Source organism: Giraffa tippelskirchi, chromosome 4, assembly GCF_054371585.1.
Source record: "Giraffa tippelskirchi isolate mGirTip1 chromosome 4, T2T-mGirTip1v1.2.pri, whole genome shotgun sequence".
NCBI classification, from domain to species: Eukaryota; Metazoa; Chordata; class Mammalia; order Artiodactyla; family Giraffidae; genus Giraffa; species Giraffa tippelskirchi.
Window position 1 is genome coordinate 27,318,216 of NC_137278.1, and position 24,964 is coordinate 27,343,179.

General features: G+C 54.5%; 1 protein-coding gene across 3 annotated transcripts in view; it reads right to left on the bottom strand.

Annotated features, from left to right (window-relative positions):
* The window catches only part of HS1BP3 (HCLS1 binding protein 3), a 34,333-nt gene extending 12,813 nt beyond the window's left edge, over positions 1–21,520 (bottom strand). For all 3 annotated transcript variants that reach the window (XR_014051718.1, XR_014051719.1, XM_081483953.1), the window contains exons 1-4: positions 21,422–21,520; positions 14,711–14,876; positions 9,843–10,050; positions 8,074–8,287 (exon numbers count right to left, since the gene is read on the bottom strand). Coding sequence is in view for 1 of the 3 variants with exons in the window: in XM_081483953.1 (XP_081340079.1) it covers positions 8,074–8,287; positions 9,843–10,050; positions 14,711–14,876; positions 21,422–21,453 (620 nt within the window). In the remaining 2 variants the exon portion in view is untranslated. The remainder of the gene's footprint in view (positions 1–8,073; positions 8,288–9,842; positions 10,051–14,710; positions 14,877–21,421) is intronic.
* Positions 21,521–24,964: the final 3,444 nt, after the last annotated feature.

The following is a 24,964-nucleotide window of genomic DNA, read 5'->3' on the forward strand; positions in this document are numbered from 1 at the left end:
TGGTGGGTACTTCTGAGCAAAGGCTCACACACAACATGACTGTTAACTTTCAAAGTCAGGGTGATGCTAAACTAGACACGGAAATCGACCTCTTTCCCAAGGACGTAACTTTCCTGCTTCAAAATACGGCACTTTTCATCTTAAATTCAGTTTTTTGGTTTTTTTTCAATTAGAGAAAATTCTCAGTGTGCCAACAAATGAGCCTGTGAAGTTCATTCCAGGACAATGTTAATCTCAGCAGCACTGGGCAACGGGCTTCCACGGTGATCGGATCACAGAGTTGTGAAAATCCCGGAGGAAAAGCATTGATGCTGTGGACCCAGGCGGGCCTCACTGGGACAGGGGTTCAGGGACACAGTGGAGAGGGATGGGTAAGAGCCCTGTGAAAACGCTGAGGTGGGAAGGGCTTGGCACGTCCAAGTGCCCAACAGCTGGATGGCAGGTACATGGAGGGAGGAGGGGGAGGGTCTGAGAGGAAGTCAGGGCCGGGAGAGGCGGTGGGGGGGACTCTGATCATTCCTGAGAGAAGACCCCTGGAAAGGGATTCAGAACCTGTGTGCGACCCCAGGTCGGTCATTTCACTCTCTGAATGTTTCCTTATCTGTCTGGTGGGAATAAGGAATGCTCCAGCAACTGCAAAGTGGAGCCCGGATGCCATCTTGGTGGGCAAAGCAGAGGCCTGTGATCACTGGAGGATGTCTAGCTCACACTGTGTTTCAACCCAGCAGACTTCGCCCTGGGCCTGAAGAAGTAAGCTGGTCCAGGTGTCTACCCTGGACGCCCATCATTTGCCATTTTCCCAGAGTCACCCTCTCAGCAGCTCTAGCCTGCCTCTCCAGGACCTCAGAGACCTCTCTCTCTTCTCACTTGTGGGGGATGCCATTTCTCTTTCTCTGCACAGGGGTCAAACACTGCCCCTCACCTGGCCCAGCAGCAGCACCATCAAGAAACCAGGACAGCCTGGCCCTGCCAGCCCGTTGCTCGAAAGCAAAGTGCCCTTCGCTAGTCACCCTCACAACGGCCCTAAGAGACTGAATCCAGATACAAAACAGAACTCAGCCCCTCAACCTGCAGCAACTGGCCTAGGAAGCCTCACTACAACCTCTGCAGCACGTGGCCCCAGTGGCCAGGTGATTAATAGCTGCCAGCTTCCCTAGTCTTCCCTAAGGCTACCCTGGTGGCTCAGACGATAAAGCGTCTCCCTGCAATGCAGGAGACACGGGTTCGATCCCTAGGTCGGGAAGATCCCCTGGAGAAGGAAATGGCAGCCCTCTCCAGTACTCTTGCCTGGAAAATCCCATGGACTGAGGAGCCTGGTAGGCTACAGTCCATGGGGGTCGCAAAGAGTTGGACATGACCAAGCGACCTCACTTTCTTTCTTTCTTTCCCTAGTCTTTACCCTGCTTCTCGCTTTCTAGGCCCACGACAAAGCCAAATATGCTGACCTGACCAACTGCACAGGACCCCCTCCTTCCGGTTAGGCCTCTGGCTTCCCCGTGTCAGCAGCCTCCAGTAGGGCCGACTTGAGTCTTCCCGTTTGCCACCAGTCATCTCTCCCACTCCCTGCCCGTCTACGAGTCTCTGTAAAAGGGTGGCTGAACTCCTCCCTTGCTACAGCCCACCCTGAATAAACAGCTTTTGCTGCTTCTCCTATGGGCGGTCTTTGTTTATTCAAACACCCCCCACAACACTCCAGATGCTGGTATGATCACTGGACGCTGGCAGTCCCCACAGTGGAAAATACCCACCCCACACCACCCACCATGGAGAGCAAATGGACTGGGTGAAGTCGGCACCCGGCACAGGTACAGGCTCAGTCAGGGGTAAGTCCTGGCCAGTAGGCAGGAGGCCAAGGTCCTGCCTGGATGGTGCCCCAGACTGCGTAATTTTGGGAAGGTTCCTCAATTGCAACCACAAAGATGCTGGAAATCAATCCTGCATATACACTGGAAGGACTGATGCTGAAGCTGAAGCTCCAATACTGTGGCCACCTGATGTGAAGAGCAAACTCATTGGAAAAGAAGACCCTGATGGCTGAGAAGATTGAAGGCAGGAGGAGAAGAGGGAGCAGAGGAAGAGACGGTTGGATGGTATCACTGATTCAATGGATATGAACTTGGGAAAACTCTGGGAGATGGCGAGGGACAGGGAGGCCTGGCGTGCTGCAGTCCATGGGGTCACAAAGAGGGGGACAGGACTTGGCGACTCAACAACGACAAAGATACGGAGGGAGGTGAAGGCCTTTGTGAGCACAACTCCCAGGGCTGATATGTACATAACAACAAGAAGTGGAAAAGGTGCCTTTTTCATTTTAATTGTTTAAACACTCAAGAGCTTCTGGCTTCTTCAGAGCAAAGGAAACTTGAAACAGTGATAATATCATACAAAGGAAATTTCCTGTATTTCATCCCATTTTACTTACAGCCACTAGGCTTGGACTTCACCTCTAATTTACAAAGAGAGAAACTGGAGGCTCTGGGAAGTCCAGCAACCAGCCCAGTGTCCACCGGCTGCTAAGTGACAGAGCTGGAACTTGAACCTAGGATGGTCAGCCTCCAACCCTGCTCTACGGTGACCGCACACTCTAGGTTTTCTAGCTTCTGCAGTGGCTTTCAAACCACACTCGGGGGCCCTGACCTTCTGCAAAACTGCCCACGGCCACCAGAGATGTGGGCTGAGGCTGAGGAGACAGAGATCCAGAGTCCGCTACTCCTGTCTCAACCCGGGCCAATTCTACTTCCATGTGTTTTATCCATCAGGGTTCTGTACGCGATTTCTCTTGCACCAAAGTGTCTGCTACTCAATGAAAGAAGTGGAAGGCGCTGTTTCCTGTGTTGTCCCTGATAGTATTCATTCAGGCCAGACACTGCACTGCTGTGGACAGAGAAATACAGCTGGTGCCGCATGCCTGGGCGGGGGTGGGGTGTGCTGTGGTCACCCCAACGGCAGCTGTTGCTGCAATCACTGTGACGGCTCTACGGTGAGCCGAGGGTGCCCACTGTACCCCCTGCACCCTCACCGTTTGGTCCCAGGACAGATCAAGGGTAAGTGCTGTCTGTGGAGGTACAGTGTGATGCCACCAGCCCTGGGCCACAGCCCCAGCAGCGATCAGGAACGGACCTCTAGCACGTGACTAGAGAGGGAAACCTGGGGGCTGAGAGTAACAGGAAGGCCTCCCTGAGCCTGCATCCTGGAAGCCTCTGTAGGCGGCAGAGCCTGGCGGCTGGTGGGGCTGCTTTCTGCTGTGTGCCCTCCTGCTTCTCCAAGACTTTTGTTAGGCTTGGTTTTGGGGGCCCCTTAGACATGAATTTGCTTGCAGAGCACATCAGGAGCTTGTGAAAACACAGGTTCTAGGGCTCCACCTAGGTTCCTGGGGAGCCTGTGAATCTGCATTTCTAATCAGCTCCAGGGTGGTGGAGAATTCCCAGCTGGGCTCTGCTATCCTAGGCGGGGCTGGAACACTACGGGGCCCTAAGCCCAAGGGTGACAGATGCGCTATTTAGAAAGAGGCCTCCAAGGAGAAATGGCCAAGCTCCTGTCCTTAGGAGCTGCCCCACTTCTAAATCTTGGAAATAGTATTAATAGTTAGGTGAGGCGATAGGTGTCAGCTGACCTTAGCATGGTGATCATTTCACATCGTAGGTGTATCAACATTGTACCCCTTAACCTTACACAATGCCATACGGCAACTTCATCTCAATAAAGCAGGTGTTGCTGGTCATTCAGTAGTGTCTAACTCTTGCAACCCCATGGACTGTAGCCCATTGGGCTCCTCTGTCCATGGAAATCTCCAGGCAAGAATACTAGAATGGGTTGCCATTTCTCTTTTTGAGGGGATCTTCCTGACCCAGGGATTGAACCCAGGTCTCCCACACTGCAGGCAGATTCTTTACCATCTGTGCCATCAGGGAAGCCCCTAATAAAGTTGGGGGTAGGGGGGGTGGTTGGATGAATAAACCTTGGTTAGTAGATCTGGAGGTACCTGGCAATTTGCCAGAAGCTTTCAAAACCACACAATCATCCCAGAGCAGAAACTTCATCCAAATATAGGAAGCAAGACATTTTTATGCTAAAACACATATGGTCATTTTATGAAAGATAAAACAACATTTGGATAAATAATTAGGACAAAACACACGATTCACATCCCAAAGAAATGTCCAGCCTCACCAGTCGACGCCATGGCCCAGGGCCTGGGTGCTTGCTCCCCGTCCTCTGAGCGGATAGCGAGAAGCCCAGTCTCACAGGACAGTGTGTTCATGCAGGAACCAGCCTGTCCCTCGGGAAGCTGAGGGTCCTCAGGCACCTGGGGCCTGGAGGGGGGCTCCCTGGGCACTGGGGGAAGAGGAGGGGGCAGTGGGCCTTGTAGATGGGTAGGCTTTGGAAAAGCAGAGAGGACGTCCCAACACAGGGGAAATTAAGTCCCTAAAGACCCCTTCCCTGGAAAGGCACAACCAAGACCCCTCACAGAAGCTTTTGGGACCTTGCTCTGGGGCAGGCAGCTGGGGGAAAAGCTCAACAGAATAAACACTCCATACACAAACAAGTTCATCATTGCCTGTAACTGCAAAAACCTACAGAAAACACCACAATGTCCCCAGTACCATTTACAGCACATCAGTCTGATGTACTAGCACCAAGTTAGGAAGGTAGAAGCCTATTTATTCTTACGGAAAGACCTCGCTGAAAAAAAAGCAAATTATGGAATGGCGCACATTAACACAATCCCATTTTGTTAATACAACATGTGTAACCAGAAGCATATACCTTCATGACAAAAGGGCTTTTAAATGTGCTTTTACTTTTTCTACGCTAATTGCATATTATTTGAGTTACAGTTAATGTTCCTAGCAGAGTATTTCCAGCCGAAGGCAGAACGATTATGGGAGAACTTCACCTTTCTTAGAACTGTGAAATCTCTAAAACAGAAAGTTAAATACGAAAACTATGTTCCACATGGAAAGCGATGGTGAGGACATTAAGTGAAAAAGAGTATAAAAGGCATGTGTGCTATGTTTGCAGTTATGTGGATCAGCCTGGGACAGGGATGCAAAAAAAAAAAACTGCAAACAGGAGAGTGGCTGGGTGGTGAGGGTTTTTTTTCTATCTTAAGGCACTTTCTAATGGTGTAGTAACGCCTCTTTCCCTAATCAAAACCAGGTTTAACAGACAAAGGAAAACCAGGCTTTGTGCCACGGTGCGCACCCTCCCAGCAGCCCTGCAGTGGAGCAACAGCGCCCCATAGTGGCCGCAGTAGGAAGGGCCGACACCTGTCGCCTGGAAACGTGGCTGTTCCCCCGAGCGCCAGGGCCTGGCCCAGATGGCGCTCAGGGTGGGGTGGCTGGAAAAGCAGAGATGCTGCATCCACAGAGGAACCGAGGGCACAGGGTGGAGAAATGAGCACGCAGAGCATACGACTCCTGCAAAGATCAGAGTGTTCCTCACCGCAGGGTGGGGTGGGCCGCACTGCACCAAGAGGGTTAACAGGCCCACCAGGGGGTCCTAGGAGAGGCCGAGGGGAAACCTGACTTCAAGGCATGGCTCTGCCACACCTAAGGCTCTGGCCAAGTGCCCGCTCAGCTCTGTCCTCTATGTTCCCATCTGTGAAAGGGGGGATAATCCTAGAGCCCTGCTGGAAGACTGGATCGAGGGCCAGGGCAGGGAGGTGGCATCAAGGCCTGACTCTGCCATTTGGGGCTGGATGAATGTGGATGAATCACCAGACCCCAAACATCAGCCTCTTCATACACAGAATGGGCCTGATGCCAGGGCCAGTTTCCTAGGGCACCATTTCCCAAGCCAGGTTCACAATGGATCCAGAAAGCAATGTGGTGAGTCATGACCTTTTGAAAAAATAGAAGATATCTATCCATGTAAAGGCTAATCAATTCCTGGCATTTAATACATTTTCCAAAAATGTTAGTTGTTATTATTCCCAATGGAGGCAATAGCACTTACTATTGTCACATTGGTTAAGAAAAGACTGACAGAAGGTCAAAAGCCTCTGGGATTCCTTTCAGGTGCTCAGCTCTCCTCAGATTCAGGAAGGAGGCCCCTGAGTGCAGAGCTGGAGATGGCACTGGGGGGCCGAAGTGGGGGTCCCTGGACAGTCAGCACCTCGCCTGACAATCTGCTACTGAAGTAAAAGCAGGAAATTAGAGGCAGCCCTCGCCAATCCCAAAGAGCATTTTCCTACCCAAAAAAGGAGCCACTTTGCTAAGGCACGTTCTTCAGCCAAAGGCTGGCACAAACCACGCAAGCCCATCTCAGTCTGACGGCGAGTAATGCGTGGTTACTCAGAAAAAGAAGAGAGGATGAGTTCAAACAAATACAGCCCAACAGGGCCCTCGGGCTGCCCAAGGCTGACAATGAACTTGTCCCAACACGACCTCCCTGTTGCTCCCACAGGGCCACTGACCCCCTCCCAGGTCAAGGCCAGCATGGGGGTCTGGGAGGCGCCTGACTCCTGGGCACCAGGAGCTGCAGAGCCTCCGGCTCTTGTCTCCCATCTCCCTGAGCACCTGGGATCTTTCTCAAGTCTGGCTCCTTGGCCCCTCTAGGCTGGCCTCATGGTGACCCTGCGCCACATGTCCCCATGTGCCCACCCTCACCGTCACACAGGAGAGAAAGGCCTGCGGGCAGTGGGCAGTGCTCTCTGGACTGTACTTTTCATGCTGTTCAAGTTGAACTTGCCTCTGCCCCATCTCTCTTCGGCTCTAATTTCTTTCTGGAACAGGACTTGCCAGACGGGCAGAGACAACGTCACCCTGGATCTGTGGTCTGACTCTGCGGAGGTGGAGGGGCAGAAAGACGGGTCCGTGACATCTAAGCCACTTACCCTACATGAGAGCCCCAAGAGACCGGTTGCCATCACTACCCTGTGCTTCCGCTGCAGAAAACCAAAGGAGAGGGAAAAACTGCCAGCACTCCAGCCCAGGCAGTTGGCTCCAAGGTCTCGGACAGGATTCCGAGCTCCATTTGTACCCCAGCACCATTGTTCCCCAGCCCTCTGACCGCGGGCAAGGCATCTGGCCCCTGCAGACATCAGTCTTTAATATGTCAAGTGATGTGACAATAGCTGTTTGCGGGGAGGGCTGTCAATGAGACATCGGAGACAAAGGGCACGGTACATCACCTGGTGCGTAGTAGGTGCTCAAAACCAACAGTTCCCACTTTGTTTCTTGCTCATTTGGGCCAAGAAGTGAGGGTCCTGAGGGGGGTGGCGGGTGATGGTGCTGAGTCTGTCCGGTTCCCCTATCTCCTTCTGGTTGGGAGGTCCTGCCCACCACCGCAGCCAGTGCCCACTGGAGGGGCTTGGGGAGCTGATGTCTTGCTCTCTAGTCTCATCTAGCCTGCAGCCCCTCCCCCAGCTCAGGGTGCTCACCATGGGGACTCAGGGGCAGCTCACTGATTAGCTGAAGGCAGTCGGAGGGACAGGATAGGAGATGGAACAGGAGGGTGCCAGAATCAGGACACCGAGGGGCCTTCAAGACCACAGCGAGCTGTCTCTTCTCCACTGCACGTGTGTGTGCACATGTGTTCATGCATGTGCGCAGAGGGAACCACAGTGTACACAGGGCTTACTCTACCCCCTTCCATCACTCTCAGCACCTAAAGGGTCACCAGTCCCCTCCAGCCTTACCTTGGGGAGGCAGGGCCAAGGTAAACAGCTACCCGCTCAGGGCAGCGGGACCCCGGCCACGTGAAGCAAGTCACAGGCTCTATGATGAGCTGGACAGAGAACCCAGGCCTCCTGGGCTGGGTTCAGGATGCCTGGGCTGCTGAAATGTCAGGGTTGGGGTAGCAGCCTGCCAGGCCTCAGTGCAGAATTGGGGTGGGGGGCAGGGGGCCACCCTGTGACCAGGGAGGGGCAGGCGATACCTGGGCCCAGCCCCCAAGACCCAGGAGCTGTCGAGGATGAACAGAGAGCTGGTCCTCCTGAGTACAGGGATCCCTTGGGGTGATGATCTAGGGAGATGGGTTTTCTCCGACTCCCAGGAGAGAGGGAGGAGCCTGGAGCAAGTCAGACAGCGTGGGCGGGGAGGGCCACCCCACCCAGAAGGGGAGACGTACCGCATGATGCCCAGAGGGTCCAGGGCCTCCTCCTCCTCCGAGGATTTCCCTGCATCCCCGTCCTGGTGGCCCAGCGTGGGGAGACCCTCATCTTCCACTCGGTCCTGCTGCTGGAAGAAGTCCAGCACAGCATCCTCGTCCCCCGCTTGGCTGTCTGTGTCCAGGACCGAGACATCTCTGCTGCTGAGATCCGCGGCCCCGGGGGACCTGGTGCCTGTGGAGGGAGACAGAGACGGCGCTTGACACCCACCGCAGGGAGACGAGGAGGCACCTCCCGGCACGCAAGCTCCTGCACCAGCACCCGGGGCTGGAGGCCTCCTGCCACGTCCTAGAACCAAGAAGGCAGGTCTGTGTGGGTGAGTGTAGGCGGGGAGGTCAGCAAAGCATGGGGTGGAGCAGTTACAAGCGGGAGCCTCGGAAGAGAGACAGCAGTTCCTCAACCTCTGCAGCCCGGGGCCCGTCAGGACTACAGACAACAGCTGACGGCGGGAGACCAGCCAGTGTCTGGGGTTCTCACAGAATAGGTCTGGAAAAGATGAGCACGTGGTGGGGCACATCGGGGAGCTCTGCCTAGCCAACCACTGATGAGACCTGCCCCGAGGGTCTAGACTATGAACTCCATGATACACAGTGATCAGGCAGAAGATTCCAGAACAACCTGGGACGGCTTCACCACAAACTGGCTTACATGAGCACTTCTCAAAGTGTGGTCCGCTGGCGGGTGTCCACAATGAGGCAACTACAGAAAGGGGGAGCAAGCATCCAGAAACTTCCATAGCACCTTGGAATGCTTGTCTGTGACAGATCAGGAATAAAAAAGTTAGCCTTTCCCCCACCGATGGTTTGAAAAGCATGAGTTTAGAATGCTTGTTTCACTCTATCCAGTTACTGAACAGCATATTTTTGAAAGCAGTGAACTTCTAAGATACATCACGCTGTGGGTAAAGAACCCATCAACATGCCATAGAGTGCCTTGCACACAGGATGTAATATGTATACTGATATGACATGTGGAACTAAGTGGTAATGATTATGTTGTATTATATTATGCTTTGCTATTCTATTAAGACAAATGTAAAATCCCTTTCAAAATCTCATGTACCTTCAATTCCATGGGGTCAGTATCACACAAAGAATATTTTTACAGGTATGCTCAGTTGCTCAGTCGCATCCAACTCTTTGTGACCCCGTGGACTGTAGCCCACCAAGCTCCTCTGTTCATGGAATTTTATGGGCAAGAATACTGAAGTGGGTTGCCATTTGACAGGTATAAACTCATTTAAATATTGCAAAAATCTCATGTGAGAGATCCCAATTGTACTTTCATTTTAGAGATAAGGAAACTGAGGCACAGAGAGGCTAGGAAAGTCAGACCACCTGATCCTGCTTCCCCATAAGTGTGTGTGTGCACGTACACGTGTGTGTGTGTGTGTGTGTGTGTGTATGGGTGGGGGGGTGCTCTAGAAGGGGCTGGCCAGGAGGGAAGCGGGAGAGGTTAGACTACAGAGAAGGCCCCTGGGTGAGCTCCATCTAGCACCCAGGCAGTCAGTCCTCCAGGGCTGGGTCCCAGGCCCCTTTCACCCATCACCCACGACCCCGGTCCAAGCATGGCAGTGAATGAAGCCCACGTGCCTCAACAGCCTGGCCGAGGTCTCTGGGCTGCAGAGGGTGCTGTGGACCACATCCCGCCCCTCTCCCTGCAAGCCCAAGCAGCGAGGCCTAGTTCTGGGCCAGGGGCCCATAGGGATTTGGGACAGGGCCTCAGGTACCTAAGAATTCCAGCAGCTCGGGGCTGCCTGCCAGCTCGGCATCCTTGGAGATGCAGCGCAGAATCTCGTCGAACAGGGCCCTCCGCTCCCGGATGTCGCCCTCCCCAACAAACAGGACCTTCCTGGGGAGCGGGGGCAGGCTGGCAGTCAGGTAACGACTACAAAGTTTCTGGTAAAACTCTTCAATGTCACTGTACTTTTTGGAGACCTGGAATGAGAGGAGCAGGTGGTTTCCTGAGTGAAGAGGGAAAACAGAGTGCTGCGCCCCGCCCCCCAACCCCAACAGAGGTCCCCACAAGGGCCGGGTTCTTTGGTGGGCCCTCCTCTGGGACCAGATGCAGATGCCTCCCTCCCGACCCTCTGCCCCACGCCCCAAGCCTCCTGAGCAACACTGGGCACAACCCCCGAAGCCCCAGTGGCCCAAAGGAAGGATGCAATCGTGCTGGATTCAGGGCCCTGGCACCAGTCTGGGTAGATACAGGGACTCGGCCTGCAGGTGACTGTGACCTGCACCTCCATTCTGGGCTTCTGTGCATTAGCAGGGTGCCCTCAAGGTCTGGCCGGCTGTTAGGTCCTCTGCCGGCAACGAGTCACCTTTTCTCTGGGTCATTCTCCTGTGAACTAGCAACAGCCTTCAACAGGGCTGGTTCTTACAGTGCTCAGATGGTGGAGAACAGATATTGCAAGGCTGGTTTCTGGTCCTGGGGCCAGCCAGGACCCCTCTGCACCCCGGAACCTCAGGGAGGCAGGCCAGGGCTCCTCCTGGCTGTCAGAAGGTGGTCCTCGGCCGTCAGAGTCACCCCGGGTCACTCAGCTTCCTGAGGAGCTGGGGGGTAACTGCAACTGCCTCTTGGCCTCTCCCTGGAACTCCCGCTGCAGCTAAGGGCTTGGCCACTCATCAAGCTCTTGCTGTGTGTTTACTCCGTATGGGGACATCCAGCATGCTCTCTGTCCCCGAGGCTCCAGGTTTCCAGTTAAGGGACCAGCTGTAGGGCTGGGGATGGGCTCCATCACTGTGGTCTGTGTAAGCAAGGCAGGCACTCAGAGAAGCCATCCTCTCCACGCCACATCCCACAACAGCTCAGTGTCCTCCCTTGTCCTGGACTCTTCTGTGCTCTCCCCACACACTGGGCCTGTTCCCTCAACTCCTTGGGAGCATTAGGGATGAACACAGATATTCCCACTTCTGCTCCCAGACCAGGGCTGTGTGCCCAGCACACACTGAAACGCTGCCGTGGCCAATGGGCTGCGGGGCGTCTGGATGCAGTCAGGCAAGGGACACCCAGCAGTCCGGTCACTCAGCTCTGTTGGAGCACACAGTCCTGGCTATCGAGCTTGAGCATCAGGCTGGGAGAGGTCCAGATGCTGGCAGGTGGCTGGGGCACTGGGAGACTTCAGGAATCCCCAGGGGGAAGTCATCTGAGACAGGAGACTGTGGCCTGCAGTTGTCATCGCAGAGCTTGACTCTGGAGCTTTGCTGAGAACAGCTTTCAAGGAAGGCTTTCAAGGAAAGGTAAGAGCATCCTTTCACAAAAGTGATGCAGGCTCCAACTCCTGCTGGTCCCCAAAACTTGACTCCACCAGGTGGGGGGGGCCACAGCGCCCTCTGCGGGCCTGACTGCTCCATGCAGGCCAGGCCACCAGGCCCACCAGGACCCAGGTTCTGGGAGCCAGCTGTGGGTCCCCAGGGTGCTGGTAGTATGGACAGCCTGGGGTATCACCCCATCCCGGGCCCACACTTATCAGTGCTCCAAAGCAAGGGCTGCCACTCCTTTTGAGGAACAGAAAGCAAAATGCTCATTCTTTTTTAAAGCTAAATCATGAAACTTCAAAGAAAGTTCAGGTTTTGGGTTACATCCCCAGATCTCATAGGGTATAAATGCATGCTTGGCTCCCACAGGTGGTTCAAAATGTTTGAGAGGCAACTCCCTGCACAGGCACCCTTAAACACAGCTACCTACAGGGCAAGGGTATCACTGGTCAGGAGAAAGTGGCACAGGTGTGACCATGGAGGTGTCAGAGGTGTCCCCACACACCCTGGCTGGGAAGGCCAGCCAGGACCCAGCACTGTCAGCCGGGGCCTCTCACAGGCCCCCGAGTGCTGCCTCTCCGTCTTGCCCAGGGACTTGGGTCTCAGATAGCTCTTCTTTGCTCCCATCTCTGAAAAACATGGGTGCACTGAGCTCCACTGGGGTCAACTCAGATTTGACCCCACCCAGTGGAACAAAGCTGCAAACCACCCAGTGGAACAAAGCACTTCCTACCTGCTATCACATTGCACCTTGGTTCTCACCAACAGTCCACGTAAGAAGCAAATGAAAAAATCACACTCTTCAGACACTTTCCAGGATGTGCTGAAAATCTCTTAATCAAAAAAACTGTGCCATAACTTCTTATCTCTTAGAATCTAGTATGTGAAGAGTTAGTCGCTCAGTCATGTCTGACTCTTTGCAGCCCCACGGACTATACAGCCTTCCAGGCTCCTCTGCTCATGGCATTTTCCAGGCAAGAATACTGGAATAGGGTGTCATTTCCTCCTCCAGGGGATCTTCCCAACCCAGGGATCGAATCCGCATCTCTTGCATCTCCTGCATTGGCAGGTGGATTCTTTACCACTAGCAACACCTTTTTGCGCTGAGGCAATCAGGTGTTCTCTTGGCTTCATGGACTTGTATACCCAATTCCTTTCCCCGGTTTGAGAGATGTTCTCCACTATCATTTCTTTAAATAAACTCTCTACTCACTTCTCTCTCTCTCTCCTGCTTCTGGGACACCCAATATCCTAAGGTTGCCCTTCCTAAAAGATTTGGATAGTTCTTGTAGAATTTTCTGTTTTTTAATCTTAATTCCCTTTCCTCTTCTAACTGTATCATTTCTAGATTTTTATCTTTAAACTTGCTAATTCTCGCTTCCATATGGTCTTCTCTACTTCTAATTCTTTCTAATGTATGTATTCTTCATCTCACTTACTGAGTCCTTCAGATCCAGAATTTCTGTTTGGTTCTTTTTTAGAGTTTCAATCTCTTTGGGAAAGTATATCTTCTGCTCACTAACTTCATCCCTGAGTTCTGAGTTTTCTTGTCACTTGTTGAGCTTCTTCATGACAGTCGTTTCAAATTCTCTATCAGGCTGCACTGTTCTGGGACTTCAAATCTGGTTTCTAGAGAATCATCATTTTCTTTTTGTGCCAGTGTTACTGTGATTCTTCATAGTGCTTGATTAGTTCTTCCTATGCTGGGACATCGGAAGCATGAAACACCTTTCTTCCTTAGATAAAGCTTTTTCGTTTTTAAAAATTTGATTTCTAACAAGTCAACAGGTGAGAGGCTTTTCTTTTCTTTCCAGCAGGTGGCGCCACAGCACAAGTTTTTGGTTTTTTGGGCTCCCAAAGCACTGCAGATGGTGACTGCAGCCATGAAAGTAAAAGACTCCTGCTCCTTCAAAGAAAAGCTATAAGAAACATAGACAGCATATTAAAAAGCAGAGACATTACTTTGCTGACAAAGGTCCATCTGGTCAAAGCTATGGTTTTTCCAGTAGTCATGTATGAATGTGAGAGTTGAACCATTAAGAAGCCAGAGTGCCAAAGAACTGATGCTTTTGAACTGTGGTGTTGGAGAAGACTCTTGAGAGTCCTTTGGATGGCAAGGAGATCCAACCAGTCAATCCTAAAGCAGATCAGTCCTGGGTGTTCATTGAGCTCCAATACTTTGGCCACCTCATGCGAAAAACTGACTCACTGGAAAAGACCCTGATGTTGGGAAAGATTGAGGGCAGGAGGAGAAGGGGACAACAGAGGATGAGATGGTTAGATGATATCATGGACTCAATGGATGTGAGTATGGGTAAGCTCCAGGAGTTGGTGATAGACAGGGAGGCCTGGCGTGCTGCGATTCATGGGGTCGCAAAGAGTCAGACACGACTGAGCAACTGAACTGAACCGCACTGCCTCTAGTTATACTAGAAGCCTGGCACTTTCCAGCCCTCCGATGCCCTGTTGGAGGTGTGGCCTGGTGCCCCTGTTGTCACCACTTGTGCCTCCATGGTTGTCGGTGCCTTGCTGTCAGCACTGCCTAGGACACGAGGGTGATGGGCCGTTCTGCTGTGTCATAGGCTCGGCCTCCCATGGGAGCGGGTGGGGCTGAGGTCACCTGCACTCATGCCGTGTCTGGGGTTGTCAGGTTTAGGGGTGCTCCCACTGTGGTTGGGGGGTAGGGAGGCTAGAGCTGTGGGTCAGCCCTGCACCTGGAGGGACTAGGCAGCAGACACGGCTGTCCAGTTCCTGTGGCTGCAGGCGGCTGATGAGGCCAGGAGGCTGGAGGTGTGCGTGCCGCCTCTCTGATGCCACTGGGTTCCGGGGGCTGTGGGCTTGGCCCCCAGGGCTGGGGATCCATGACTGCACATACTACCTCTACTATTCCCCCAGCTCCGATCAGCCCACCTCTAGACGGACAGATGTGCGGGACTGCGGTGGGTGTTTTACTGGCTGTAGACTGAAGGGGAGAGACCAAAGGAGTGTCGCATCCGCTCTAATGCTGATGGCTCCACCTGCTCTTCACACCATAGCTCAGCCCTGACCTCTCTCTGAACCCTTCCCCTAGGATGGCTTAGGTGCCCCCTCTCGACACCCCCACAGCCCCCACGCCCCTCCCCTTGGGCTCCTGTCTCTTCACAGTTCTGTCTCCCCACAGACTGTCAGCATCTGATTCACTGGTGTCCTTACTGCCAACGCACTCTGGCATCCTCCGATTGAGGGCTGGCTAGAGCACTGCTCACTCCCTGTTGCTATCTGCACCCCGGTGGGAGGTGTGTTTGCCTCCTTGGACCCCTGGACCTTGGGGAGCACCCTGCCAGAGCCCCCAGCTCACCAAGAACTGGACGACGTCCTCAGGCCTGTGCTTGGCCGACTTGAACGCAGCCAGCCGGGTGACCACCAGGATCTGGTACTCCACGTGCCCCGACATCATCTTGCCCCGCACCTCCTGGTGCTGTGGCACGCTCAGGTCCAGGCCTGTGTGGACATTCTGAACTCGCCTGCAAGAGGGAGAGAAGGCAGAGGAAGGTCAGGTTCAAGTCCGCAGGCTTCTCGAACGAAATGCTGCTAAGTCCTCAGGGGGTCCCGCGGGCCTGGGTGCAAGGCTGCTCTGCTGGGCAAGTCCTCAGGGGTCCAACTCCAGGCTACCTGCCCCACCACATGCCAGCCCCTCCTGAAGCCTGGCTTCCCAGGCCAGGGCCCTGCCTGGGGGTCCCTCAAGAACAAAGGCCTGTTCACAGCAGGAAAACAGGTGACAGCAGAGAAGATGGGGCTCGTGGAAACAGCAGATTCTTTGCTCCGACGGTAAAGAATCTGCCTACAATGCAGGAGACCTGAGCTCGATCCCTGGATCGGGAAAATCCCCTGGAGAAGGACATGGCAACCCACTGCAGTATCCTTGCCTTGGAAATCCCATGGACAGAGGAGTCTGGCGGGCATTCGTCCATGGGACTACAAAGAATCAGACATGACTGGAGAACTAACACAGGCTTTGAGTGGATACTTGACAAAACGTTGCAGCTCTTGGAGAATTTTTAAATGCTACACAAATGCAATGAATCACATGGTGAGCAAAGAAGTTATAAAATGTTTTCCCTGAGGTGGGAAAAAAAGGCTAAATGTATTCCTCATTCTGGGTGAAGGTATCATGGAGACCTGTGCACATAAACATAAACCACACAAACACCTGTGACAGGATGCGCTGGGCACACCATTACCAGGGTCCAGACCTACCCTGTGCAGGGCAGGAGCTTCAGAAAACAAGAAAGGGGAGGGCCTGAAGGGTTGGGCTGGGCGACAACTGGGACATGGCCCTTTCTCCCCCCGGAACTCTGCCCCAATCCGGCACATGACACCCTGTACTCCTTCCACACAGGTCCCCCCTTCCACACAGGTCCCCCCTTCCACACCGGGCACATGACACCATACCACGATGCCACTTATCACCAGCTGGGAGGACAACCCACCATACAGCCACCTACTACCACACGTAGCAACCTCTACACCCACAGACATTTTCACAGGGTGGAAGGCAGGGGCCCCCAACCCTGGACCACAGATGGTTACTGGTCCAGGTTAGAAACCTGCCCGCACAAGAAGAAGTGAGCAGTCTGCAAGCGAGGGAAGCTTCAACTGTATTTACAGCCGTTCCCCACGGCTCGCATTACTGCCTGAGCTCTGCCTCCTGTCGATCGGGGGCAGCACAATAAATGTAATAAATTTAATGAGACTGAACCATCCCCACCCACCCCCACCCCCATCCCCAATCCCTGGAAAAATTGTCTTCCACGAAACTGGTCCCTGGTGCCAAAAAGGCTGGGGACTGCTGGTATAAGGCCTGCTGTAACGAGTACGAATCACTGAGAAAGGCATGGGTGAACTGTCTTCAGGTGGGTGTTAAGTGAGTTCAACATTCATGTGCCACATGGAAAACAAAACGATCAGCCCTCCTTTCCTTCCGCCAATAACCAGACGAGCGTCCTGGCCTTCCCACCAGGCGCTAGATGTTCCGCTCCTGGAGCTGTGCGTGGTGTCACTGTGACAGTGTGACGGGCACAGGACAGCAGAGGGGACTAAAGGTGAGAGTCACCCCTGCAGGCTCTGCCGTGGGGACCTCGCCTGTCTAAGGTGCTCCCACGGCCCTACAGAGGGACACCACCACTGAGACCCGCTTCAAGTCAGGGAGTGTTCTGATCGCTCAGTCGTGTCCGACTTTTTGCGACCCTATGGACTATACAGTCCATGGAATTCTCCAGGCCAGAATACTGGAGTGGGTAGCCTTTCCCTTCTCCAGGGGATCTTCCCAACCCAGGGATCGAACCTGCATCTCCCACATTGCAGGCAGATTCTTTACCAGCTGAGCTATCAGGGAAGCCCAAAGTCAGGGAGTGTGTTAGTTGCTCAGTCGTGTCCGACTTTTTGCAACCCCATGGGCTGGAGCCTGCCAGGCTCCTCTGCCTATGGGATTCTCCAAGCAAGAATACTGCAGTGGATTGCCATTCCCTTCTCCAGAGGATCTTCCCGACACAGGGATTGAACCCTGGTCTCCTGCATCGCAGGCAGATTCTTTACTGTTTGAGCTACAGGGAAGCAGACACAAAAAGGGAGTCAGCTGTACTTAGGCTCAGCGGGTCAGAGGTGGAGCCAGGGTTCACTGTAGGCTGGCCCCTGCCTCCCCACTGACCCGCACCTCCTAATAGCTCCGCTAACTGCTTCGTCTTGGAACACCACACCCGACAGTTTCTCCAGGGCTTCCATCCGTGACCCCCCTCCCACATTTCCACTGTACCCCCCATCCTGTCATACTGCCCCAGTTGACAGGCCCCACCCCACAGCTGGGATCACAGACTCAGGTCCCCTGCCCGTTCCCCTAAACCCACCAGTTCTCCATGTCCTGGGCACCAGAGTCCGGCAGTGGCAGGCCACTGGGATAAACGCACAGACACACCGGCTAAAGCGTTAGTGGCTCAGCCATGTCTGACTCCTTGTGACCCCCATGGACTATAGCCCGCTAGGCTCCTCTGCCCCTGGGATTCTCCAGGCAGGAATACTGGAGGGGGTTGCCACTCCCTTCTCAGGGGATCTTCCTGACCCCGGGAACGAAGCCCAAGTCTCCTGCACTGCAGTTAGACGTGTTGACTGGTCCCACTTGAAATTCATGGCCACAACCGGCAAGCGGCGGTGCTGGGCTGGGCAACCCCAGCTTGGTCTCAATCTAGGGGCTTCTCCAAGTGTGGTCCGTGCCACATGAGCCCCACCTGGGAGCTTGTGAGAAAGGCAGATCCAGGCTCTGCTGAATCATTCCTCACGTTAGCAAGCCCCCCAGGGCACTCTCATGCCCCTGAGCCTAATCCACTCTGTCTCCCACTCTCCTCGGACCCCCAGGGAAACTCTTTTTGTGAAAGGGCCAGATAGCAAATAATTTAGGTTTTGCAGGCCACAGGGTCTCCATTACAACCAGACCCAACTCAGCCGCTGTAGAGCGAAAGCGGCCACAGACAGTACATAAACTTGACTTAAAAAGTGAGTGGGGGGTAGGCTTTGGCCCATGGTGTAGTCTGCCCACCTATACCCCATACCAAACTTCCCGAACTGTGACGTATCTTCCCAGTTCCCCCGGTGATCTTGTCAACACACAGATGCTGATCCAGCGAGGGCTGAAAGTCTGCATGTCTAACTAGCCACCAGGCGATGCAGGTACTGCTCCCAGGACCCTCCCCAACCCCACCACACAGAGTCCAAGTCGCCTAAATCCGCGAACCCCCAGGACCTGCTCTCTCCCCACAACCCTGCTCCCTGTACTGAGAAAAGAGAAGCGGTGGGAGAACTTCCAAGCACATCCCTTCGTATCCACACCTGGCCTGCGTCTGCCTCCTCTGCTGTTGGGGACAAACTGGCTGGCTCCTACCTGAGACAACCCCTCACCTACTCAAGGACGTCAAGTCTTCTGTCTTCTCTGCGCCATCGATCCCCCTCCTTACTGGATCACTCCCACTTCTCTGACAAACCAAAGCTGTCCTTCCACCCAATCTCCCCCTCGAGCTACTGCTCCATTTCTGCTCCTCCTTCCAGCAAAACTTCTCAAGAGAATGGCATCTCGGGCTCCTCTCCTCTTTGATCTTGAACTTTTTCTAACCAGTCTTTTGTTCTCATCATGCAACCGAAACAGCCCATGCCCAGGTCACTAGTGACCTCCATGTTCAGTTCAGTCACTCAGTCGTGTCCGACTCTTTGTGACCCCATGGACTGTGGCACGCCAGGCTTCCTTGTCCATCACCAACTCCCGGAGCTTACTCAAACTCATGTCCATTGAGTCGGTGATGCCATCCAACCATCTCATCCTCTGTTGTCCCCTTTTCCTCCCGCCTTCAATCTTTCCCAGCATCAGGGTCTTTTCCAATGAGTCAGTTCTTCGCATCAGGTGGCCAAAGTATTGGAGTTTCAGCTTCAGCATCAGTCCTTCCAATGAATAATCAGGACTGATCTGCTTTAGGATGGACTGGTTGGATCTCTTTGATGTCCTGAAGGATAATTCTCCCTCTCCTCTTACTCCAGAGGTATCTGATGATTCCTCTCTGCTCCTCAAGGCTCTGGGACCCCTGCTCTCTCTCTCGGTTCTCCAACCTCCCTGGCCACTCCTACTCAGCTTCCTTGGATGGTCCCCAATCCCACCCCAAGTGCCCGCCTTAGACCTCTTCTCTCACTCACCTTCCCCAGGTGATCTCAAACATGTCCAAGGTTTTAAATCCCATCTATGAGCCAGTGGTCCCTCACTCCACTCTCTGATCCGGACTCTCCCCTCAAAGCCACACTCCTCCCAGCTGCCTGCCCGATGCCTCCACTTGGCTGTCAGAAAGCTTCTTAAAGAACATGTCCAGACCAATGGTGAGTCTCACCGTCCTAAACCTGCTCCATCCATAGTCTCCTGGGCTGGTCCATTGCAATGTCCCTCTTTCAGGAACTCAAGACAAGTCTTGTAGTCAATCTTGACTCCTCTTTCTTGCTCTCATGGCCCACATCTAATTATCAGCAACCCCCGAAAGCTCAATCTTCAAAATATAGCTAGAACCCAAACATTTCTAAGCCTCTCTGCCAGCATCAGCTCTCACGTGGATGACTGCCAGAGTCTCCTGAACGGTCTCCTCACTGCACTCTGCTCACCTCCCTTCTGCTCAGCACAGCGGCCAAAGGACCTTTCTGGAGTCCAAAGCAGGTCCCACCACGCCCAGAGCCTCACCCCAGCCTGGGGAGCCTGTCCTGACTGTCCTCTGCCTCGAAGCCCCCAGATGTGGTAAAACTCTGCACCATATCACCCAACTCCCTGCTGGCTCACTGCACTGCAGTCACACTGGCCTCCTGGCTGGTGCGCAAACATCTCTCTGCCCCAGGACATTGGCTCCTGCTGTCCCCTCTGCCTGGTGCCCTCTTTCTTAAGATTTCTCTTTCACTTGTCAGGGATCTACCCAGCTGCCACTCTCTATCAGAAAGACACTCCTGGACCACACCATATAAAACAGCATTCACTCCTCCTAGCATCCCATTCAGAGAAGGCAATGGCACCCCACTCCAGTACTCTTGCCTGGAAAATCCCATGGATGGAGGAGCCTGGTAGGCTACAGTCCATGGGGTCGCTAAGAGTCGGACACGACTGAAGCAACTTAGCAGCAGCAGCAGCATCCCATTTCCCTACCACTTTAGTTTCCTTTATACCATTTAGCACCCCTGGCGCACTATATATTTATCTATTACTCATCTGCTCCACAAAAGCTCATGAGAGGGACTGTGTGTGGTTCACTACAGTATCCTAGAACTGCTCACCTGGCCTTCACCACCAGCACCTACATTTGTTAAGAAGCCCTGTTCAGGTGGGGCAGAGGGGGAAGCCCCTTCACCCCCTTCCCTGGCTCCCAGCACCAAGGTCACACCCTCACTGGTCTGCCACTGGCCCTGTTCACACCTGCCAACCTCAAACCTCCTATCCGCAGAAAAGGAAGCTGAGGCTCAGCGAGAGGAGGTGATTCACGTGGCACTAGGGAAACCTCTTCTGCCAGCGAGGACGTGACCAGCCACCACGGAGAGGAGACCAAGCAGGTTCTGACATAGAACCTTAAAGAATCACTCTTCTAGATCTTAAGCCACAAGGATGTTCAAATTACAGCCGGAAAAATTTTACATTCATTTGTGTAAGAGACTGATGTCTTAGCCTAAGATTTTGTGTAGGGGGAACAAGGGTGGAGTGTGTGAAAACACTTGCAGTGAGTCACTCGACAGATGTGAGAAAGGGGGAGACGGTAAAACCACGCCCACCCCAGCCTTCCCATCCCTCTTGTACTGAGTCCCCCAGGCCTGGGTCAGGGTGGGTTCACCCTGACCCAGGGATCCTCGGCCTCCAGGGACCCTCTGGAGGCCTCTGCAGTAACTGCATCTTTCCTGGGCTACCTGTTAGAGCAGCTGCCACCTGTCCCCTCCCCTTCCCCTGGAGGACCTGGCCTCATGCACCCCCACCTCGCAGAAGCCGGGTTACACCCTGCCCTGTGTTCCCATGGCAACCTGAAGCCACCACCCCCTGCTCAGCATCTGTCCCCGGCCCGTTTCCCCTGACGGGCCGAGCCTGGTCTGATTCACCCCGTCCCCACTGCCGTGCCCCGGGCCTGGCACTCAGCCAGCGCTGCCAGGATGCATAACTAGATCTTGGAAAAGAAAGGAAGGCAGGTCAGCGGGAAAGGAGTGAGGAGAACCCCCTCTTTGACCACCGTGCAGGATCGGCCAATCCAGGCCTTCCACTTGGTCTTGGATGAGTTCGTTACCCTCTAGGGACCACAGTTTGCCCATGTGTAAAACCGGGGAGGGGGCGGGCGGCCTCTCCAGCAAGGCCGGGGAGCGGCCGAGCCCAGGTCCACGGCCGGCGGCGCTGGGGACGCCGGGCGCCGGGCAGGATCCTCGGGACCCGCCGCCTCCTCCGCCCGGGACACCTAGGGCCGCGGCTCCCGGGTCCTCCCGACTCCACGCGTCCCGAGATGCGGCCGGGGCGCGGGGTCTGGCTCACCTGGAGGTGACGAGCACCGCCGGGGACTGCATGACGGCGAGGGGCTTCGGGCGGGGCGTGCGATCACGGGACCGCGGGCGCCGGCGTCGCAGCGTCTCCGCCCCGCGCCCCGCCCGCCCCGGCTCGGGCTCGGGCTCCGGCCTGGCCCGCCGCCTAGTGGCCGCGGCTCTCAACCGGAGGCGGCCGTGCTTTTCCAGGCCTTTCTGGAATTCTGGGAGGAGATTCAGGGCTGAGGACCGCGGGCGGGCTCGGCGCTGCTGGAGGCCCCGGCCGCGCCGAGCGCGCCCCCGTCCTGCGCCCGATTGTCCCGAGGCATCCCGAGGCGAGCGCGTCCTGGTTTGGGTCTGATGTCCCGGCCTTATTAGTGACAGCGCGCCGTTCATTTTTAGGAGTGCCCCAAGTGTCCTGCTTCCGGTCGATAAATCATTCGGTTCTCGTTCCTTGGGGAAAGCGTTGGGGAAACAACCCAGCCATGTACAGGGCCCCAAGGATGCTCAGAGAGATGTTTCCAGCGTCAGACGAGGTCAAACGAGAACCCATCAAACAAGATAAAACAGAGACCTCTGTGCGGGGTGATCTAAGGAAACAGCAGTCTGACCACCCCCCACCCCCGACCCCCAGGCCTTCCAGGGGCTTTCCTTAAAGAGGCCAACAGGCCCTTCCCAGAGAAAGCTTCTGAGAACTGGGTTTCTTCCTCCTCACTAAAGAAATGTTCTGAAGCTTGTTAAACCTGTAAGGAAGACTTTATTCAAGACTGTTGCAACAGGAGTCAAGACTTTCCCAATGAGGAGAGAGTTCAGGCTCAGCCCTGAATACAGCAAGGCCAGTAGGACTGGAGCCAGGGGGCAGGGGGAGGTCAGTGATGGAGGCTCAGGTAGCCAAGGGTGAGGATCCTGTCTGAGTCCTAGCCTGAAGGCAGGCTAAGGGCTTAGACATCAAAACGGGTGGGAGGTGAGGAACTTGATCAGATACCAAGGGTGATCAGGTATCAAAGGGAGAGAGCCTCTCTCAACTGACTTAGCAGGATTCTTACTGAGTCTGGCCTGGGCAGGCCAGAGACAGGGCAGGCACCAAGGTCAAAGGCCCAGTTGAGAAGAGGGTTCAGAGGAGCCTAAAGTTTGGTCAAGAAGAGGGTCTCTGTCTCCCAAAGTTTCCCTCTCAGACAGCTGCTAAAACTGCCTCCCCCCGCCCCTGCTCTCCAGGCACCATCTCCTCCTTGCCTGCCTTCCTAATGACACCCTCTTCCCCATACTGCTCCCTGCCCTCCGGCTCTAACAGGCGGGGCTTCTGCTGGACTGCATTCTCCCCAAATGCCAGCCTCCCGCCCCTCCTGCACCACCCTGGAACTCTAATCACCAGTGTCCCAGCTCTTTGCAACCACCTGTAAAACACTTAGCTCAGGGCCTGGCTCACAGCAACATCGAATCCCTGTGAGTGTTTGTGTTGCTAAGTGCTAAGTTGCTTCGGTGGGGCCTGACTCTTTGTGACCCCATGGCTGTAGCCCACCAGGCTCCTCTGTCCATGGGATTTTCCAGGCAAGAATACTGGAGTGGGTTGCCATTTTCTACTCCAGGGGATCTTCGTGTCCCAGGGATTGAACCGAGGTCTCTTATGTCTCCTGCATCGGTAGGCGGGTTCTTTACCAGTAGTGCCACCTGGGAAGCCTGTGTTGCTCTAATGTTCAGCAACTGAAATGACAGGTATCTCTGCTTCTGCTACTAGTCAGAGTTCCTCAAAAAGCTACTCTCTTCTCTCCCTCATGACCTTTTCATTCATTCATTCAACAGTTATCTACTGGACTGGGCCTCTGTTCGGGGCCCTGTGGAGGTTCCTGAGCTATTCGTGACAAGGACACCATGGCCCAGGGCTCCCACAGTGCGCCCGTGGACTTGCTGCCTCCAGCTTCCCCTTTCCTGTCCTCTCTTCAAGGTTCTGGCTCCTTCCTACTGTCTGCTCACTCCCCTTTGTCCACAGAGGGTCTTCAGGGAGCCGCAGTTTGGTGGGTGATGGAGTCTGTGTCCTGCCTCCAGTGGCTGCCTTTGGGTCCACCGCTGGAGACCCTGATAGGTGAGGTCACAAAGCTGTTGGAGCTGAGAGTTAGGCTGAGCCTGCGGAGAAGGCAGCCCAGGAGGGTGCAAAGAAGCACACACGTTCCAGTGCAAGCACAGGTGGGAGCTGCAAAGAAGGGGACCCAGTGCCCCCACCGGAGCTGGTGGCATGCTGGTCACCAGTGCCTTGCAGGCAAACTAGTCTCATCCCTGGCCCCAGGGTTCCCAAGTGCGCACTGAGGGGGGACTTGGCACACCCTGCGCCTGCCGAGAATCCCACTGGTTCCCCGTGAAAGAGTGAGCCTGTCCAGAGAGCAATCCCATTTTCTGCCTCTGTGGGTCCCACACACCCCTCTGTGGCTCCAGTGGATAATTGCACACAATGCATGGAATGTGGAATCTAAATCTGATATTTTCTGCTTCCTGCCTGACTCAAGGAGCCTTCCATGGCTGAAGCTGCAGTAACGCAAACCACATTGCAGAGGACCTGACAGTCCCCCTTCCCACTGCCCTGGGAGGAACGCTCCAGTCCTCAGTCACCCCCTGCCCCAGGGGCCAATGGGGTAAGTTAGAGACACCACAGCCCACAAAGAGTCTTATCTGAGCTCTGGTCAACCTTGCCCTGGTTTCTGGTGGGGTGGGACTTCTGGGGACCTGCTGATTTGTCTCTGTTCTCTGTAGTGATGCTTTAGTGCTCCGGGGGGGGGCTGGGTACCCCAAGTCGGGCAAGGCCACCATCTCATCTGTCCCTCAGCAAATGCTCCTGGGCACAGCTCTGGGGCTGGGACTTTATACCAGGCCCAGGGGATGCAGAAGACACAGGCCTCCCTGGCAGGGCTCACACGCCACTCAGGGACCCTTGGAGATGCCAATGCAAGTGCTGACCCACAGAGCGCAGAGAAAGGCACATAGCCAACTCAGATAGAGGTAAGGGCATACAGGAGTTCTTCCAAGAGGAGGCAGTGCCAGACTCAGGACATGAAAAAGTGGGTTTTGTCTCTTTGAGCCTTGGTTTTCTCCTCGGTGAAATGGGCATGATGGAAATCTTTAATCCATAGCACTGCTGTTACTTAAACGAGCTCACCTGTGACTGAAATGAGAGGAAATGTATGGCAGACACTGTAGGTGAGCTACCCCAAAGCCATTCAGTCATTCCTGTTTGCCTTTTACTACCATAGAGGCTGCAGTCCATGGGGTCACAAAGAGTCGGACATGACTGAGAGACTGAACAACAACCATAAAGGCTAGGCAGGTATAGCATTCATGCTGCTAAGGAACTGCAGTTAGAAGATGCTTTGTGACATAATTCTGGCCATATACATGGAAGTTCCTGCAGAGGGTTTACCTTGCTAGGAGAAAGCTCTTTGGACCTTTCTGGTGCTGAGTCAAAGAATTTCTGCCTTAAAGTGTTGCGTCTTTCTGGAACTTCCCTGATGGTCCAGTAGCTAAGACTCCACACTCCCAAGGCAAGGGACCCGGGGTTCCATCCCTGATC